Source organism: Euleptes europaea, chromosome 20 (assembly GCF_029931775.1).
Source record: "Euleptes europaea isolate rEulEur1 chromosome 20, rEulEur1.hap1, whole genome shotgun sequence".
Classification (NCBI taxonomy): Eukaryota; Metazoa; Chordata; class Lepidosauria; order Squamata; family Sphaerodactylidae; genus Euleptes; species Euleptes europaea.
Window position 1 is genome coordinate 5,925,933 of NC_079331.1, and position 18,239 is coordinate 5,944,171.

Sequence of the window (18,239 nt, forward strand, 5' to 3'; positions counted from 1 at the left end):
AGGCATGAAGGACTTTAAATCTCCAGGGCCCCGTTGCTTTCATAGCTTGAAATTGCCTGCATCTAAAATCAATTAATAATCATTTGAAACATTTGCAAAATGTTAAACGGAAAGGGGACGGGCGATTTCTTTTCTTCTTCTCCCTCCCCTCCTACCGCGAGCAGTATGATAAGAGCGTGGAGGTGAAAGGCGCTTCGTAGGCTGCCGCTTGGGTGATTTTTTATTCATTAGCCAAGGTCATGGGGCCTAGATCTCTCAGAGCCGGCGATAAGCAGTGAGGGCTAAATGGAGCCTCCAAACGCAGAGGCAGTATACCTCTGCAAACCAGTTCTTGAAGGGGCAACAATTTAGGGAGGCTGTGGCCTTCATATCTTGCTTGTGGGCTTCCCAGAGGCATCTGACTGGCTTCTGGAGGTTAGGGTTCCCAACCTCCAGGTGGGACCTGGAGATCTCCTGGAATTACAAACGATCTCCAGACTACAGAAATCAGTTCCCTTGGAGAAAATGGCAGCTTTTGAAGGTGGACTGTATGGCATTGTAGCATGCTAAGGTCCCTCCCCAAACTCCATCTTCCCCAGGCTCCACCCTCCACCCCCCAATCCATCCCAGAGCTGACAACCTTTGATCGGGCTACCAGACCAGATTGGGCCTAATTTAATGAGGTTTTTATGCATGTGTTCGTGTTAAGTGCCGTCAAGTCGCTTCCGACTCCTGGCGACCCTATGAATCAACGTCCTCCGAAATGTCCTATCTTTGACAGCCTTGCTCAGGTCTTGCAAATTATGCATGCCCCTCTTATTTTAAAAAAGGATAAAGTTTGAGAATATATATTTAATTTTTTTGTATAAAGTAAGAAGACGCAGATTTCATATTTTCATTTTCATGAACTGGTGGTTTGTCTGTTTTTTGCTTTAAAAATACATCGTTCTGGTCCATGATTCAACCAAGATTAGTCACCGATGGAATTTGTCTACTGACCCTGTTGCAATGAACGCGAACGGTTGTTTTCAACACAGTCGTCCCTACTGAAATCCAGCGACTTCATGCTAGCTGATCAGAAATTTTGTGGAGGGCTCTCGGGGGCAGACACGGAGGCACAGTCACCATTCGGACTCATGATTTTGTGGGAATATTAACACTTGGGGGCTAGCTGAAGCTGCCAGGGTCTTTCTGCTCCCACATTTATGCCCCATTTGCTGTATAACATGGACACAAGAGGGGGGGCGGCCCTTCCCTGGATGGATAGGGTTGCCAACCTCAAGGTACAAGCTGGAGATCTCCTGCTATTACAGCTGATCTCCAGCCGATAGAGATCAGTTCACCTGAAGAAAATGGCCGCTTTGGCAATTGGACTCTACGGCGTTGAAGTCCCTCCCCAAACCCTGCCCTCCTCAGGCTCCACCCCCAAAACCTCCCGCTGGTGGAGAAGAGAGACCTGGCAACCCTATGGATGGACCTGGCTAGCCTGATCTCATCAGGTCTCAGAAGCTAAGCAATATAAGCCCTGGTTACTATTTGGAAGGGGGACCACCAAGGCAGGCTCTGCAGAGGAAGGCAATGGCAAACCACCTCTGCTTCTCACTTGCCCTGAAAACCCCTTGCTGGGGTCTATAAGCCGCTTGCACCTTGATGGCGCGTATGTAAAGTACCTTAAACCGGCGTTGTAAAGAAAAAGAGCATTGGCCTAAGACTAAGGAGACCCACATTTAAATTTTCTCTCAACCTCGGAACTCCCTGGGTGATTCTGAGTACAGCCCTTCTGCATTAGACTAACCTACTCCGCAGGGCTGTTGTGAGAATATAATAGAGGGGGAAACTACATTTGCTGCCCCGACCTCCTCAGGAAGAAGGATGACAGCGGGGAAGCAGCTGGGTGCTGGAAAACGGCCTTAAGGTCTAGTAGCTTGGGCAGGTGAATAAATCCCTCACCTCGGAAATATGAAATGACCAGTATCCCACAGCAGGCTCAGAACTGCACTGTGCAACTGCTTGATTTTGCCCTTTTCGATCTTTCTGCCCTCCCTTTTTAAGTATTAGGGTTGCCAGGTCCCTCTTCGCCATCGGCGGGAGGTTTTGGGGGGCGGAGCCTGAGGAGGGCGGGGTTTGGGGAGGGGAGGGACTTCAATGCCATAGAGTCCAATTGCCATTTTCTCCAGGGGAACCGATCTCTTTCGGCTGGAGATCAGTTGTAATAGCGGGAGATCTCCGGCTACTACCGGGAGGCTGGCAACCCTATTAAGTATGCAGATGCAAAAACTCCATCCTTCCCATCCCTCTCCTCCCCACCACAGCTACAAGGCTGCCGACAACCTCCCCCCGCGTACAGTGGGGGGGGGGGAGACATCCGTCATCTCCCTCGACCGTGGCAAAACAGCACAACCCGCCACAAATTAAACCCATCAATCAGCTCCGCCTGTATGGTTGTGAGCCAAAGTGGGGGTCTGAAGTTTCTTTCCTTTGCTGGGGAGGGAGAACGATGAGGCGTCCGGCGTCCTCGATATCAGACCTCGCAGGACTAGGGTTGCCAGGTCCCTCTTCGCCACCGGCGGGAGGCTTTTGGGGCAGAGGGCAGGGTTTGGGGAAGGGAGGGACTTCAATGCCGTAGAGTCCAATTTGCCAAAGCGGCCATTTCTCTCCAGGTGAACCGATCCCTGTTGGCTGGAGATCAGTTGTAACAGCAGGAGATCTCCAGCAAGTACCTGGAAGTTGGCAAGCCTAGGCAGGATCGGGGCCGACCTTGGAGGCTGGACCTCTGAGCCCGCTGCTTGGGGGTAAGGCAGAATGACAGCGGGTGACGACGGGTAACAACAATACCACAACATGGTTATGGTGCTTCCACCAGCTCAGAACGTGGGGATTTGGAACAAGACATAACAACTGATCTCCAGGCGACAGAGATCAGTTCCTCTGGAGAAAATGGCTGCTTTGGCAATTGGACTCTATGGCATCGAAGTCCCTCCTCTCTCCAAACCCTGCCTTCCTCAGGCTCCGCCTCCCCCCCCCCCCAATCTCCAGGTTTTTCCCAACCCAGAGCTGGCGACTCCAGGCCTGACACCTACTGGGGAAGCATTTTTTTTTAAAAAAAATAAATTAATAAATATTCCATTATGCAGACGCGAGATAAGCGCAACCAACCAATCTGCGGCTCGGACAGATAAGCGGCTGCTTCCAGCCCCAGAGGATCTGCTGCCTGTCGAGAGAGAATGGGGGCAATCACAAGCAAACCCCATTGCTGCGTGTTCCCCTTCCAGGCCCTTCCTCCATGCCTCTGTTCCACTGAGCCGGTGTTTTTTTTCAAGGGGGAAGCCTTTGCAGAAGGCAGACAAAAGGCATTCAAGCTCCCCCCTTCCCTCCTCACAGTGTGTCCAAAGCAGGCACATTTTCTAGTCATCCCCCCCCAAAAAAATCCCCACAGCCCCTCACTGGATTAGAAGAGGAAGGCCAGCAATAAATGGGGGAGATACTCACAGAAAGGCTGGGGTGTGTGTGCTATCTCTCCCTGCTGGCGGTGGGGGGGGGGGAGATTATGCAAACAATGCATACATGGGACTGCCTGCAGGTGCTGATAAGGAACATATTTTGAGCAAAAGGCTGCAAAGGGAAGCCGTCAGTGCACAAAGCATCTTTGGGAAAGTGGCCCTGGCATCATCCTAGAAGGCAGAGATACAGGGATAAGGCGATGCTATAGTGGATGGGAGAGGTACATACACACAGCGGCAAAGAAGCAGTTTGCCTTCCTTTTTACTCCCCCAGGAATGATGTTTGCGTTTCAGGACCCAAAGCAGCCGTCAAGATCTATCTGGCTGGCTGGCACTGCTGCCATGCCTCTGAAAGAGCCCCGTTTCCCTCTGGAGTTGCTCAGACCCTGACGCTGCTGCCTCCCCTAAGCGGGCAACCCCCAGTGTGCCTTTTTCCTGGAGATTTCAGACTAACGGGTGCCGTGGTGGGGATTCGAACCCAGATCCCGGAGGCCATCAACCCAGGCAGAGCCGCTTGCCTCCCGGGAGAGCCCGGGGCCAAACTCTTCTGCACTACAGCACCCTCCTCGGGGTGGCCAACAGAGGAAGTGCAGCCTGATGAGAGCTGACCGGGGGACGGCTGACCGGAGGGTCGCTTCAGATTCAGCCCGCAGCTTTCAAGCTTCTGACTCCAGGGTGGTTCTTCACTTTGCTCTGTTCTGTCCATGCTGAAACGTTGTTAGTGTGGTCGTTGCCTACTTTGTGCTTGTTTCAAAGGTTGAATTCAAGGTGAGCCTGGCCTGCGTGGTGTAGAGTTAAGAGCGGTGGTTTGGAGCAGTGGAGTCTGATCTGGAGAACGGGGTTTGATTCCCCACTCCTTCACATCAGCAGAGGCTAATCTGGTGAACTGGATTTGTTTCCCCCACTCCTACACACGAAGCCAGCTGGGTGATCTTGGGCAAGTCACAGCTCTCTCAGCCCCACCTACCTCACAGGGTGTCTTTTGTGGGGAGGGGATGGTGATTGTAAGTTTGATTCTCCCTTAAGTGGCAGAGAAAGTCGACATATAAAAACCAACTCTTCTTCTCCTTCTTCCTTCTTCTTCTTCTTCTTCTCCCTTCTTTGTTCTTCTTCTTCTTCATTCTTCCTCGTTCTTCTTCCTCGTTCTTCTTCCTAGTTCTCCTTCATTCTTCTTCCTCATTCTTCTTCCTAGTTCTTCTTCTTCCTAGTTCTCCTTCGTTCTTCTTCCTAGTTCTTAGTATCTATTTGGGATGCACCTTTAACCTTTGTGCTAAGTTAATGGAAAACAGTACAAATATTTGGAAAGTCAAACATTGATTTATGATTTTATTTGGACCAAAAGATTCTTGTTCAACGCAAGACTGTAGTACCTATCTGGAACGGTTTTATCCTGCCCCTTCCTCCCAGGAGTTCAGGGTGGCACATGTTGAGTCTCTTGTCCCCCCCATTTGACCCTCACAACAACCCTGTGAGGTAGGTTAAGCTGAGAGTATGACTGGCTGGAGGTTACCCAGTGAGTTTTGGGGTGGTGTGGGGATTTGAACCCACATCTGCCCAGATCCTAGTCTATCACTGTAACAATTACACCATCCTGGCACGTGGGGGAACAGATGGGCTGTAATTCTAATAAACCATTATAATAGGTTTTTGTCAAGGATCAGTATTCTTGCTTCTGGGGTAAGTCTGCCCATGCAGGAACAAAGCAGAGGCTAACAGATTTATTGCCATGTGGTGGACCACAGGTACCTGATCCATCATTTTCATGCATGAACCATTTGATGACCTGCTGTTCTACAGACCAAAGTGAACTAATTAGAAGAAGAAGAGTTGGTTTTTATATGCCGACTTTCTCTTCTACTTAAGGGAGAATCAAACCGGCTTACAAGCACCTTCCCTTCCCCTCCCCACAAAAGACACTCTGTGAGGTAGGTGGGGCTGAGAGAGCTGTGACTAGCCCAAGGTCACCCGGCTGGCTTCACGTATAGGTGTGGAGAAACCAACCCAGTTCACCAGATTAGAGTCCAACTCTTTTTCTTCTTTTCCTCCCCACCCCTGACCTGGCATTTCACCCCTGCCCACTCTTTTCTCTGCCCTGCAGGAGACCGCTGATCAAACGCAACGGAAATCCGCTTGAGCCGCAAGCCCAACTGACAAGCAGAACTGGGGGGGGTTTTCCTTTGGAGAGACTGCTTTTTATAACTCCGATGAGAAATTAGCCATGCGATACACCGCCCTGGGCTCGATTTGCTGATCTGGGCTTGCTGAAAAGTAGGGGGCGAGGGAGAGACAACATTTCTTTCTAGCCATCTGCATCTTTCAGAGAAATGCTGATTTTGCTCAAACGTCGGAGAAAGACCGAGCGTCCCAGTCCCTTCTGTCTTTTCCGGTCCAATTTTGTTGTTTGCGTGCACCTAGGAAATAAGAATGGCCCCGGGAACAGGGAGAATTAATTGGCTACTTGAGAAACTGTGTATCTGTCAGCATTCGGCCTGCGTGCTTTTTTTAACGGACGGCTCGTATTTCAGAAGCTTTGCGCCTAATAGGAAGAAAACGCAACCGATTATGAATGGAGTTTTGCCTGCATTTCCTGCTAAGCGACCCAATCCCGGCGGAAGACAAATAAATTTGGCACGGATGACGACGGATAGGTGATGTACAGGCTTACACCACTTGGACAGAAGGAATTTAAATGACAGGTTTCCCATCGCTATGGAATGGTCCCTGTCACTTTCTGGGCCAGTGGAAGACTCTTCGCACCTCTTTCTGTTGCCCCTCACCCTTTTTTATAGGGCTGAGCCATCTCGTAAAGCCATGCTTGCGAGGTAGGGGTCAGCTGAGATTGGACAGCTGGCCCAAGGTCACCCAGTGAGCTTCTTGACTGAGCGAGGGAGAGGCCATGGCTCAGTGGTAGAGCCTCTGCTTGACATGCAGAAGGTCCCAGGTTCAATCCCCGGCATCTCCAGTTAAAGGGACTAGGAAAGTAGGTGATGTGAAAGACCTCAGCCTGAGACCCTGGAGAGCCGCTGCCGGTCTGAGTAGACAATACTGACTTGGATGGACCGAGGATCTGATTCAGTATAAGGCAGCTTCATGCGTTCATGTCTTCACTATACCACACTGCCCTTAAACTGCAGGGCAATTGGAGCCTGTCCCTGTGGAATCAGCTCACGTATTTCTTGTGCTCACTACCGCATTGCCTACTTTGTCGCTACCAATTTCGTCTCCGTAAACAGTGAATGTCGTTAGACAGGCTGTGCCTTCCTTAGCACGGCCAGGCGGCCGCTGAAAGTCACGCTCCGTCCCGTCACACTCTGTCCTTTCGTCCCGCCAGGGTTTGAGCTCTGCTCTGCTTCGGCTTTGTTCATCTTAGCCACCTCATTCACCCTCCCCCCTGTGAAGGTTCATAACCTGTCCTGGCAGAAGACCCCGGAAATTTGGCATCGCTCCACCCTGTAACCTTGCCTGGATACCTGAGGAGCCGCCTCCCACCTGTTCCCCTGGCAAGGTGGAAAAACGTTCCATGGAAGAGAGGGGGAACTTGATACTATCTCCTCTGCGAAGTGCAAGAGGCTGGCTTGTTCTCGTTTACACCTCTGAGCGAGGATCACTGTGTCAGTGACTCTTCCGTGGGGCAGGGGAGGGGGTCCAAAATTAAAGAAGAATGCGGCAAGAGCCCTGTAGCCAAAAAAGCCTCTGGAAATAAGGGCATGTAGGGCTTGGCAAACGAACCAGAATTTAGAAAATTTGGGACCACTTTCGTGTACTTCTTAATGCAATCAGCCTGTGCCAGGGACGCAGAAGGTCCCAGGTTCAATCCCTGGCATCTCCAGTTAAAGGGACTAGGCAAGTAGGTGATATGAAAGACCCCTGCCTGAGACCCTGGAGAGCCGCTGCCGGTCTGAGTAGACAATACTGATTTTGATGGACCTTGATGGTCTGATTCAGTATAAGGCAGCTTCATGTGTTCATGTGTTCATGTGTTCATTTCTCAGTCGCTCCAAGGCCAAAGTGATGGAAGGGGCAAAGGCCAGTGGCTGACGGGTAATTAAATGCGCACTCACCCGTCCATCTTGCAGCCCCATCTGTGTCGTCTTGCTTTCTTCACTGCCCTGAGTTTCAGGCTGCCAACCCCCAAGGTGGGGCCTGGAGATCTCCTGCAATCACACAACTGATCTCCAGATGGCAGAACTAATTTTGTATTTAAGAAGGTTTGGGGTTTTTCTTGGTTTGGTAGGGAGGCTCATTCTCTCAGCTTCCCCATGAGCAGTTAGACTGTTCGTGCACATTCTGTAACATCTCATCAAGTCAGCCAGCTGATATGAAGGCAGAAAGAGAAAGAGAGGTGAATAGCTGCCAGGATTCCAAGTGCAAATCATGTGTAGATTCATGCCAAAACACTAAAAGAATCATTCTAGATCAAATCAAGCCTGAACTGTCCCTAGAAGCTGTGTGTGTGTGTATGTGTTAAGTGCCGTCAAGTCGCTTCCGACTCATGGCGACCCTATGAATGAAATTCCTCCAAAAATGTCCTATCTTTGACAGCCTTGCTCAGATCTTGCAAATTGAAGGCTGTGGCTTCCTTTATTAAGTCAATCCATCTCTTGTTGGGTCTTCCTCTTTTCCTGCTGCCCTCAACTTTTCCTAGCATGACTGTCTTTTCCAGTGACTCTTGTCGTCTCTAGAAGCTAAGATGACTAAACTAAGCCTATCGTACCTTGGTCACATTACGAGAAGACAAGAGTCACTGGAAAAGACAATAATGCTGGGGAAAGTTGAAGGCAACAGAAAAACAGGAAGACCAAACATGAGATGGATTGACTCTACGAAGGAAGCCATGGCCCTCAGTTGGCAAGACTGGAGCAAGGCTGTTAACGATTGGATGTTTTGGAGGACATTGATTCATAGGTTCTCCATAAGTCGGAAGTGACTTGACGGCACTTAACACACACAAAACAATCATAGTGTGTTCGTGTCCACACTCGTGTGTATGTTTACTACTTCTTGTGGGACCTCACTTGTACAGCTTTCCAGTAATTTGCAACCAGCAGTGTTTCGGCTGCGGAAACTTTATGGATTATGAATTAGCACCTCAGTTATCACCAGTTTTGTGTAGTTTGTTACGTAAATAGGCGTTCTTAGACCATCCCATTGTTAAACCAAGTTTTGACCTCCTTTGGCTCTTTAATTGTAAAAAGTGACACACCCCTGCCTAGGGTTGCCAACTCCAGGTTGGCAAATACTGGAGATTTGTAGGGGTGGAGCCTGAAGAAGGTGGGGTTTGGGAAGGGGAAAGACATCATTGGAGTATTATGCCAGAGAGTCCACCCTCCAAAGCAACAATTTTCTCCACAGGTAATGGATGTGGTAAGTGCTCCTTCCCTGGAGGTTTTTAATCAGAGGCTAGATGGCCATCTGTCAGCAATGCTGATTCTATGAACTTAGGCAGTTCATGAGAGGGAGGGCACTTTGGCCATCTTCTGGGCATGGAGTAGGGGTCACTGGGGGTGTGGGGTGGGGAGGTAGTTGTGAATTTCCTGCATTGTGCAGGGGGTTGGACTAGATGACCCCGGTGGTCCCTTCCAACTCTATGATTCTATGTCTGTCATCTGGAGATGAGTTGTAATGCCAGGGGTCTCTAGGCCCCGCCTGGAGGCTGGCAACCCCTACCCCTGACGCAGAGAACAGGAGATCAGTCCCCTCGACTCTATCGCGTCCCGCGGCTTGTGGCAAACGCTCAATAAATGAAGGAGGGCATCGTCCCCCCCATCAGCCTTGTCTGTGTGTTTTATTCAAAATGAATCATTTGGCCCTGAGCTGTGAGGCCTCCATTAATAACCCTGACAGCTCCTCTCTCAGCACCGATAATGAAGGTGTTGCTCCGGCAGGCTCGGAGCCAGCCATCCTTCCTGACGGCTCAGACGTCTCAATGCGGGTCTGTCAACCCTCTGCCACCGCATGCCCAAAAGCGACAGCGACGAGGAGTGTTTCTTTCTCTTCATTCCCTGCACCCACTGCAGTGTGTGCCAGTCCCGAGAAGAAGAAGGGTTGTTTTTTATATACCGACTTTCTCTCCCACTTAAGGTAGACTTGAACCGGCTTACAATCACCTTCCCTTCCCCTCCCCGCAACAGACACCCTGTGAGGTTGGTGGGGCTGAGAGAGCTCTAAGAGAGCTATGTCTAGCCCAAGGTCATCCATCTGGCTTTATGTGGAGGAGCAGAGAAACAAATTAGCGCTCACCAGATTAGCGTCCGCTGCTCATGTGGAGGAGTGGGGAATCAAACCTGATTCTCCAGATCAGAGTCCACTGCTCCAGACCACCGCTCTTAACCTCTACACCAGGCTGGCTCTGGGGGCTCATCCATCATCCCATTTCTAATTCGGTCGCACCGAAACTGTCTCAGAGCTTCCAGAGTCTCTAGGGTTGCCAGGTCCGGGTTAGGAAATACCTGGAGAGTTTTGGGGGTGGAGCCTGAGGAGGGCGGGGTTTGGGGAGGGGAAGGACTTCAATGCCATGGAGTCCAGTGGCCAAAGCAGCCATTTTCTCCAGGGGAACTGATCTCTGTCACCTGGAGATCAGTTGTAATAGTTCTCCAGCCACCACCTGGAGATTGGCAACCCCAAGCATCTCAGGGGGGTAAGGAATAGGGCTGCCAGGTCCCTTTTTGCCACCAGCAGGAGGTTTTTGGGGCGGAGCCTGAGGAGGGAGGGGCTTTGGGGAGGGGAGGGAATTAAATGCTGGGTTTAGCTTTAAAGCTGCTGATTCCATGCAGTTTTATGCTGTTTTCAGTTAGACTATAAGAAGGGCCTGGCTAGATCAGACCAAATGTCCACCCTTCAGTGGTAAACCATATACCCCAAAAAGCCCACAGAGGAGAAAGGAGGCCAAAGCCTCTCCCTGTAGCTGCCCTCCCTCCAGCCACTAACGACGATATGATAGACAGTTTCATCAAATAGTTTTATTGTACTTGCCGTCCCTGTTTTCATGGTATTGATTTCTAATTTTGTTTCATTGTGCTGCATCTCAGCGAGAAAGCCAGGCTATAAACGAAGCCAGCAAATAAAGAAATGACGTTCAGAGGTAGGCTGCCTCCGGAGAGGGAGGTTCTGTTTAGGCACCGTGACTAACAGGCCTCTCTTCCGTGAATTTGTCTGATCTTCTTTGAAGCCCATCGTAGCCGGCGCGCATCACAGCGCATCCCAGGACGGCATTGTGTTCCACAAGCTAATTATGCACGGTGTGAAGTGAAGAACACAACACATGAACACATGAAGCTGCCTTATACTGAATCAGACCCTCGGTCCATCGAAGTAAATATTGTCTACTCAGACTGGCAGCGGCTCTCCAGGGTCTCAGGCAGAGAGGTCTTTCACATCACCTGCTTGCCTAGTCCCTTTAACTGGAGATGCCAGGGATTGAACCTGGGACCTTCTGCATGCCAAGCAGATGCTCTACCACTGAGCCACAGCCCCTTTCCATGCTTCTCCAGGGTCTCAGGCAGAGGTCTTTCGCATCACCTACTCGCCTAGTCCCTTTAACTGGAGATGCCGGGGATTGAACCTGGGACCTTCTGCATGCCAAGCAGAGGCTCTACCACTGAGCCACGGCCCCTCCCCAAAGACGTTCCTTTTGTCTGTGCGGAATCGGCTGCCCCTTCCATTTCATTGAGCGTCTACAAATTTTTAGCATTGTGCGAAAGGTAGGGGGAAAATCTCTCTATCCACTATCCACTGTCTCCGCACCATGCACAATCCTATAAAGTTCTAGCACGCCTTATCTTTTCTTAAAACTTCAAAGCCCCAGAATCTCAACAAAGTGTTCCTGCCTCTTAATGATATTGGTCATCGTTTTGTGCGTGTGTGATTTATTTTCTGCTGCTCTTTTATTTATATGGGTCTTACTGCTTTGGTGTTAGACTGTGTATACCGCATTTTACCTATTTGATTAGAAACTGTCTGCAACTGAATTTGTAGAGGCAGCATACGACTATTTAAACTAAACAAAGATGTAAATAATATTATGGGAGGAAGGGGGGAAATCTCTCTCCCCCCTTCCTCTGTGCTATGCATCATTTTATTAATGTCTATCATTCCACCTTCCAAGTTCCCTGCACTTGGAAGGTAACTGATTCAGTTCACTGGGGGGGCGGGAAACCCCCTCTTTGAACACATAACGTGCTAACAGCGAGCATGACAGAGGAACGCGCTGAACATTGCTGTATTGTGTCACTCATCTCTAGTGTGCATCTGGGCTCTGGCGTGCTTTGTTAGAAGCAATTGCAAAACAATTACAAATTAAATGTTCGCGCAAGCCGTCCTTGGTAGGGCCAGACAGCTGTCTGTCTTCTGCCGCCAAACACATATTCAAGCTCCATTTATCCCTGCCTTCACCTCCTTCAGAAGGACACCCATGCAGGATCAGGCCGGTGGTCAATCTAAACCAGCAACGTGTTTTCCCAGAGTGCCCCAGCAGAACCCACAGTCCGGGGGGCACAGAGGCCAAAGTGTCTCCCTGATGTCGCTGCCCTCTGTGACTGCTTTTACAGATACACTGCCTCTGACCACAGAGGCTTTATCAATCCACTAAGACAGTATCAGAGATCCTTCTTTATCTAACAAAGGGAGCTTTGGCTCTCGAAAGCGTATACCATTACACTCTTGTCAGTAAGGTGCTAATGAACTCTACCTATTGATTCATGGTGGCTTAAAATGACAGGCAGACCTCCCTTCCATTAATCTGCCTTATCTCCTCATATGGAAATCTCTCTCCTATGGCAGTTCCCCATAGAGACATAGAGTTGGAAGGAACCACCAGGGTCATCTAGTCCAACCCCCTGCACAATGCAGGAGATTCCAAACTACCTCCCCTCCCACCCCCAGTGACCCCTACTCCATGCCCAGAAGATGGCCAAGATGCCTTCCCTATCATCTGCCTACGGTCATAGAATCAGCATTGCTGACAGGTGGCCATCTAGCCTCTGCTTAAAAACCTCCAGGGGAGCCCACAACCGCTCTGACTGTTAGAAAATTCATCCTAATGTCTAGAAGGAACCTCTTTTGATTTAATTTCAACCCTTCAGTTCTGGTCCGACCTTCTGGGGCAACAGAAAACAAGCGGCTTATGCATTTCCCCCCTTTGCAATGCCCTTTGCCTCAAGTGTTTTTTCCCTTCTTTTAGATTGCACGTTCCACAAGGCAGGGACCCCAGCTCTTGCTCTCTTTCGAGCACAGATGGCCCCTAGAGCAACAAATTAACGAGCAGATCGCCTCTCGATGGGAGGCATAACCTTGTATTGCCGGAACCGTTCACCGCGTGGCACTGTGGCGCCCGTGGCCCTTCAATGGTCACATCATCCACCATGTCAAAAGGAAAACCCTCCTTGGCGTGACTATGTGCAAGTCAAACTCTCTCTCTCTTTCTCTCTCCTCCTCTTATACGCTGCCACCGCCTGTCTAATCCCTTCACCAATTGATGCAGGAGGCAGAATCCTGAAAGCCACCCAGGTGACTGGCTGGAAAAGGACGGTTCCCCCATGCGCACGCACCCCAGCTAAGTTTTCTTCAGCTCTTTCTCCACGCACGTCACACACTTTATCGCAGACCGGTCCAGCTCCACTGCCCCTTTATTCGCAACCAAGCTGCACGCCTCGAGCACGTGGGAAATGCCACTTCTGCGATTGTCCCCGCAGCGTAAATGACCTACGGCTTGGATTCTCTTTCTCCCGCCAGGTACGAAGGTGTCAACAACCCGCCACAGTCCCCAAGTCCTCCTGAGGGTCCTGTACCTGTGACGGCGGCTTCTTGGCCTTCTGCTCCTCGCCCTCTCCGGGCGGGGGCGATGCCAACTTTCTCTTGACCCCACTGGGGGGAAATCTGGACCTCTCCTCCTGCACGTCCCCCTCCTCCACCCACAGGCCCCCCGGAGGGCCAGGGGGCTGGTAGCCCATCTGGTGGGGGTCCAGCGGGTCCTTGGAGAGGAGGATGCAGATGGAGGGCACGTTCTTGTGGACGGTGAGGTGAGGGGCCTGGGGGTCCCGGCTCTCCCAGACCTCCCGGACGGTCCTGTACCTCACCTTGGTGACCTGGTGGAGCCCGCCCACCTTCCTCTTCAGGATCTCCACGCAGGTGACGGTCTTGGTGACCGCCCGGCCGCAGCCGCTGAAGACGATCTGGCGGGTGGCCTCCAGCCCCATGCGGGCGGCGGCGAAGCCCATGAGGTTCCGGATCTTGCTCCCTTCCTTCACCTTCATCTCCACCACGTCGGGGGGCAAGCCGGAGAAGGGCAAGGGGCTCTCCTCCTCGGAGGTCCTCACCTTCCTGAAGTTCTCCATCCGGGACTGGGCGGTGGCGGGGAGGGCCAGCGAGGGCTCCGAGGTCACCCCCCGGGGCCAGGGGCCCGCGGCGGAGGAGCCCACCTGCTGGGGGTCTCCCGGGTGCGTCTCGGAGGCCGGCCTGGGAGACCAGAGTGGGGCTGGGGTCTCCATGCGCGCGTCCCGAGCGGAAAAGTCGAGGGAGGCTGGATCCTCTCGTCTGAAGGAGGCTGGATTCTCGAGTCGGAATGAGCCCCGCTTAGCCGCCGGTGTCCCCCCCGCGCTTCATGCCGGGCTGCTTGGCAGCCCCCACAAGAGCCCTCCTGTGCGCTGGGGGGTGGGTTTCACCAGCCGGCCCTCCCCCTTTCCCTCCACCCCCTCCTCCTCCCCTTCTTCCTTGCCCGGTTCAGTTTCTCCAGGGCAGATCACGACAGATCAGAGCATCCACCCCCGGCGGGCTGACTTTTCTCTCCGTCCAGGAGCGGCTGCGGGGACGGACGGCGCTCCTCGCCGGCTCTGCTCCTGCCGGCCGCGTCTCCCCCCCCCAAAAAAAAAGCAAAAGGGGGCTCCTCGTGGGCGGCGGATCCCTCCGGCTCAAGGACGGCGCGGCGCCCAGAAGCGCTGGTGTCAGCAAAGCTGCGGCGGATGCCGACGCCTCTCGCCGGGCTGGGCTGGGCTGGAGCTCCCGGCGGGGAGGGGAGGGCGCCGAGGGACACCTCCAGGCGAAGCTCGCGGGGAAGGGCTGGGTCGCTGGGGAGCGGGTCCCACCCGGGGGAGGCCCAGGGAAGGCGGGCGTGGAGCGGTGAAGTTGCGGAACTCCCCGCCGCAGGACGCGGGGGTGGCGGCCGACTTGGAAGGCTCGAAGAGGGGAGGGGACATGTTCATGGAGGAGAGGGGTAGTCACGGCTTCTAGTAAAAATGGATACTAGAGTCATGATGCATCTCTATTCTCTCCAGGATCAGAGGAGCATGCCTATTATATTAGGTGCTGTGGAACACAGGCAGGATAATGCTGCTGCAGCCCTCTTGTTTGGGGGCTTCCTGGAGGCACCTGGTTGGTCCACTGTGTGAACAGACTGCTGGGCTTGATGGGCCTGGGTCTGATCCAGCAGGGCTTTACTTTGTCTGTCCGTCCGTCCATCCATCCATCCATCCATCCATTCATCCATTCATCCTCCCTGCCCCAGGATGTGGTGGTGGCTGCCAACTCGGAAGGCTTGAAGAGGGGAGCGGACATGTTCATGGAGGAGAGAGGTATCCAGGGCTACCAGTCAAAATGGATACTAGCCATGATGCATCCCTATTCTCTCCAGGATCAGCGAAGCATGCCTATTATCTTAGGTGCTGTGGAACACAGGCAGGGTAATGCTGCTGCAGTCGTCTTGTTTGGGGGCTTCCTAGAGGCACCTGGTTGGCCACTGTGTGAACAGACTGCTGGACTCGATGGACCTTGGTCAGATCCAGCATGGCCTTTCTTATGTTCTAATGTAAGGGTTGCCCTAGGAGACTTGGGTTGCCAACTTTTTGACTGGCTCCTATTCCTTTAGTTGCGGCTTCCTGGGGGGGGGGGGCAGACTCGGCAAGCACCGATCTCGTCTCTGTGCACTGAAAAGCTTATTTCCGCAGGCCAGGCTGATGCAGCGTTTGCTCAGACGGGATGGGGACCACCAAGCTGGCAGCCTCCCTCTCTCAGGTGGATCACGAGGGAGGGAGAAGAACAGGGGGGAGCTGGGGTGGGGGGCAAACCAGAATTTGCTTCTGCATCATATGCAAAATGCTTATAGAGCATAATTTGTGGTTCAGTCATGTTTTAAGTCGAAAACAAGGAGGGAATTAATTATAGCAATTATACTAAAATCATTATATGTATTATATAAAATCAATTGTATAATAATGTAAAAATGCCTGCATTTTAGTGCTGTGGAGAGGAGACTGGGGAGGGGTTGCAGCTCAGAGAGCCAGTGTGGTGTAGTGGTTAAGAGCAGTGGTTTGGAGCGGTGGACTCTGATCTGGAGAACTGGGTTTGATTCCCCACTCCTCCACATGAGCAGCAGATGCTAATCTGGTGAACTGGATTTGTTTCCCCAATCCTGCACACGAAGCCAGCTGGGTGACCTTGGGCTAGTCACACTCTCTCAGTCCCGCTTACCTCACAGGGTGTGGGGAAGGGAAGGGATGGTGATTGTAAGCCGGTTTTATTCTTCCTTAAATGGTAGAGAAAGCCGGCATATAAAACTCCTCCCCCTCCTCCTCCTCCTCCCCCTCCTCCTCCTCCTCCTCCTCCTCCTTCTCCTTCTTCTTCTTCTTCTGCAGAGCCTCTGCTTGGCATGCAGAAGGTCCCAGGTTCAATCCCCAGCATCTCCAGTTAAAAGGACCAGGCAAGTAGGTGATGTGAAAGACCTCTATCTGCGACCCTGGCTCAGGGGCAGAGTAATGTAATGCATAACTCAATCCTGAACAGGGCTCAGTAATAAAAAGAGAGAGAATTCAGCGTGTGGCAGTAGCAATAAAAGCTGCCATAGAAAAGACGGTCAAATAAAAACATGTTAAATATTAGGATGGTAAAAGAGGAAAATATTAAAAGAAGGACAAGCAAAATGTGTGCTGTAGTGGCATGACATACATTGGGGAGAAGGCTTGACTCACCCAGTGGTTTACAAAGCACTAGGCCATTTCCACTGATACTGATATAATTCCAGCGCAGTAACCAAAACACATTGGTACTAGTTATAAATAGCCAAAATAAATCTGAAGAAACAAGATCGATAATATCAACGAGCAAGCGCGGATCAAATGGATCGCTAAAGCCGCTGCAGTAAAACCAATGGGCCGCAACGGAGAATAATTAGAAAGAACCACAGCACTGATAAAAGGTGATAAAGTATAAGAGGGAGGCAGCAACCTCTGTATAAAGCTTGGAGAGAAAGGAACATTACAACCTAGCAGGGAGGGAAGGCTTGAAGGAAATCATTGTGGGGCAGGAGTTCCAGGACAGTTGTGCCAAGGCAGAAGAGACCCCGTCTTTCCTGAACACCCACCTTATCCAGAAGTTGGGGACACACAGATCAGGGCCTCCAAGGATGGCATCAGTTGATGGGCAGGTTCCCATGGGCTACGTATGTCAGGAAGCAAACGTACATCCAGAAGCATCTTGTCTCAAGCTGTATGTCAGGAAGCAGTTGTGGGAGCTGGGTTTCCCGATGGCTGCATCAGATCCCCCCATTGCGCGTTTCTTTATGGGAGAAAATATTTAACAGATCAGGATCTCCCATCCTCCGTGCCCAAAGAAGCCAGACTTTGCTGATGTGGGAAATATGGAATTGGTGGTGGTACCGCTGTAGCTTAGAGGCTAGCTCTAGCAACCATCAGAGCCAGTAGCTGCTGCAAGCAAGGGGAGACTACCCTTACGGTAGAGATTGGTTCACAACTTCTTGTGCGGCCCTCTGCATAATCTCACACTGTTCTCTTTCCAGTGATGGACATCTCTGCCTTCTAAAAAGAGATCTGAAAATGTATGGGAAAATTTGAGTGCCTGTCTTCTGCCACCCTCCCTTATTTTTTGCTGCCAAGTCACACCGCTTCACATCCGAGATCTGATGAGATCAGGCTAGCCTGCCTATCCAGGTCAGGTCCTTCTTTCCCTGCTGGGGCTTAAAGTGGTTGGGGGCATTTTGAATCAGGGAAATAGTTTAGAGGCCAGGGGGGATTTTTAATCAGGGGGATGGCAGGGGAAAAAGAGTTTTTAAAAAAGCACCTTCCCCACAACTATGGTCCAATTCGTGTTTTGTCCCATTCCCCACCCCCCTAATTTTGGCAGCTAAACCACACATCTGGGAATCTAATCACGAATCCCCCAGCATTACGCTCAATTTAACCTTGATTCTGTATTGGATGTTGTAGGGTTACAAATGTTAAATCACTGCAAGCTTTCAAAAACAGGTGGAAACAAGGAAATGGTTGTGGTTATTAATTCGTGGTTGGGATCTCCGCCGCCGTGTGGCTTGTGAATTATTTTTGTGTGTGTCCCTAAAATGGATTGCAAATCTTCTTGATCTTGGGTCAGCAGGATCCTGCGCGAAATCGAGGCCTTTCCCCGGACCACCTCTGGCAATAATAGCATCAATCAATCAACCAATCAACCAGTCAATCGACCTTTTTGGGATATACTCAGAAACATGACGTAAGCAGTACGCAAAATTCACTGTCCATACATTTTCGATTTCAATATGGTTTAAACTTTAGTCCTTGTATTGACAACTTCCATCAAAAATTCTGCCACCTTTAAAGTGACTTTAGTATCATTCAACAGTATCATTCAACAAAAACTGGCATACAGAGAATTCTTGGCTAGATTTCATTTTATCAATCCAGGGATAAAAGCCCCACCCTAAGCAGGTCTACGCAGAAACCTGTTCAGGTCTATTCACTGAGGCTTACTGCCAGGAAAACA

General features: G+C 51.2%; 1 protein-coding gene across 1 annotated transcript; it reads right to left on the minus strand.

The window, feature by feature from the left end:
* Nucleotides 1-13,219: 13,219 nt before the first annotated feature.
* RPP25 (ribonuclease P and MRP subunit p25) lies at nucleotides 13,220-13,810 on the minus strand. The gene has a single exon (XM_056866053.1). The coding sequence runs from the start codon at nucleotides 13,808-13,810 to the stop codon at nucleotides 13,220-13,222; it is 591 nt and encodes a 196-aa protein (XP_056722031.1).
* Nucleotides 13,811-18,239: the final 4,429 nt, after the last annotated feature.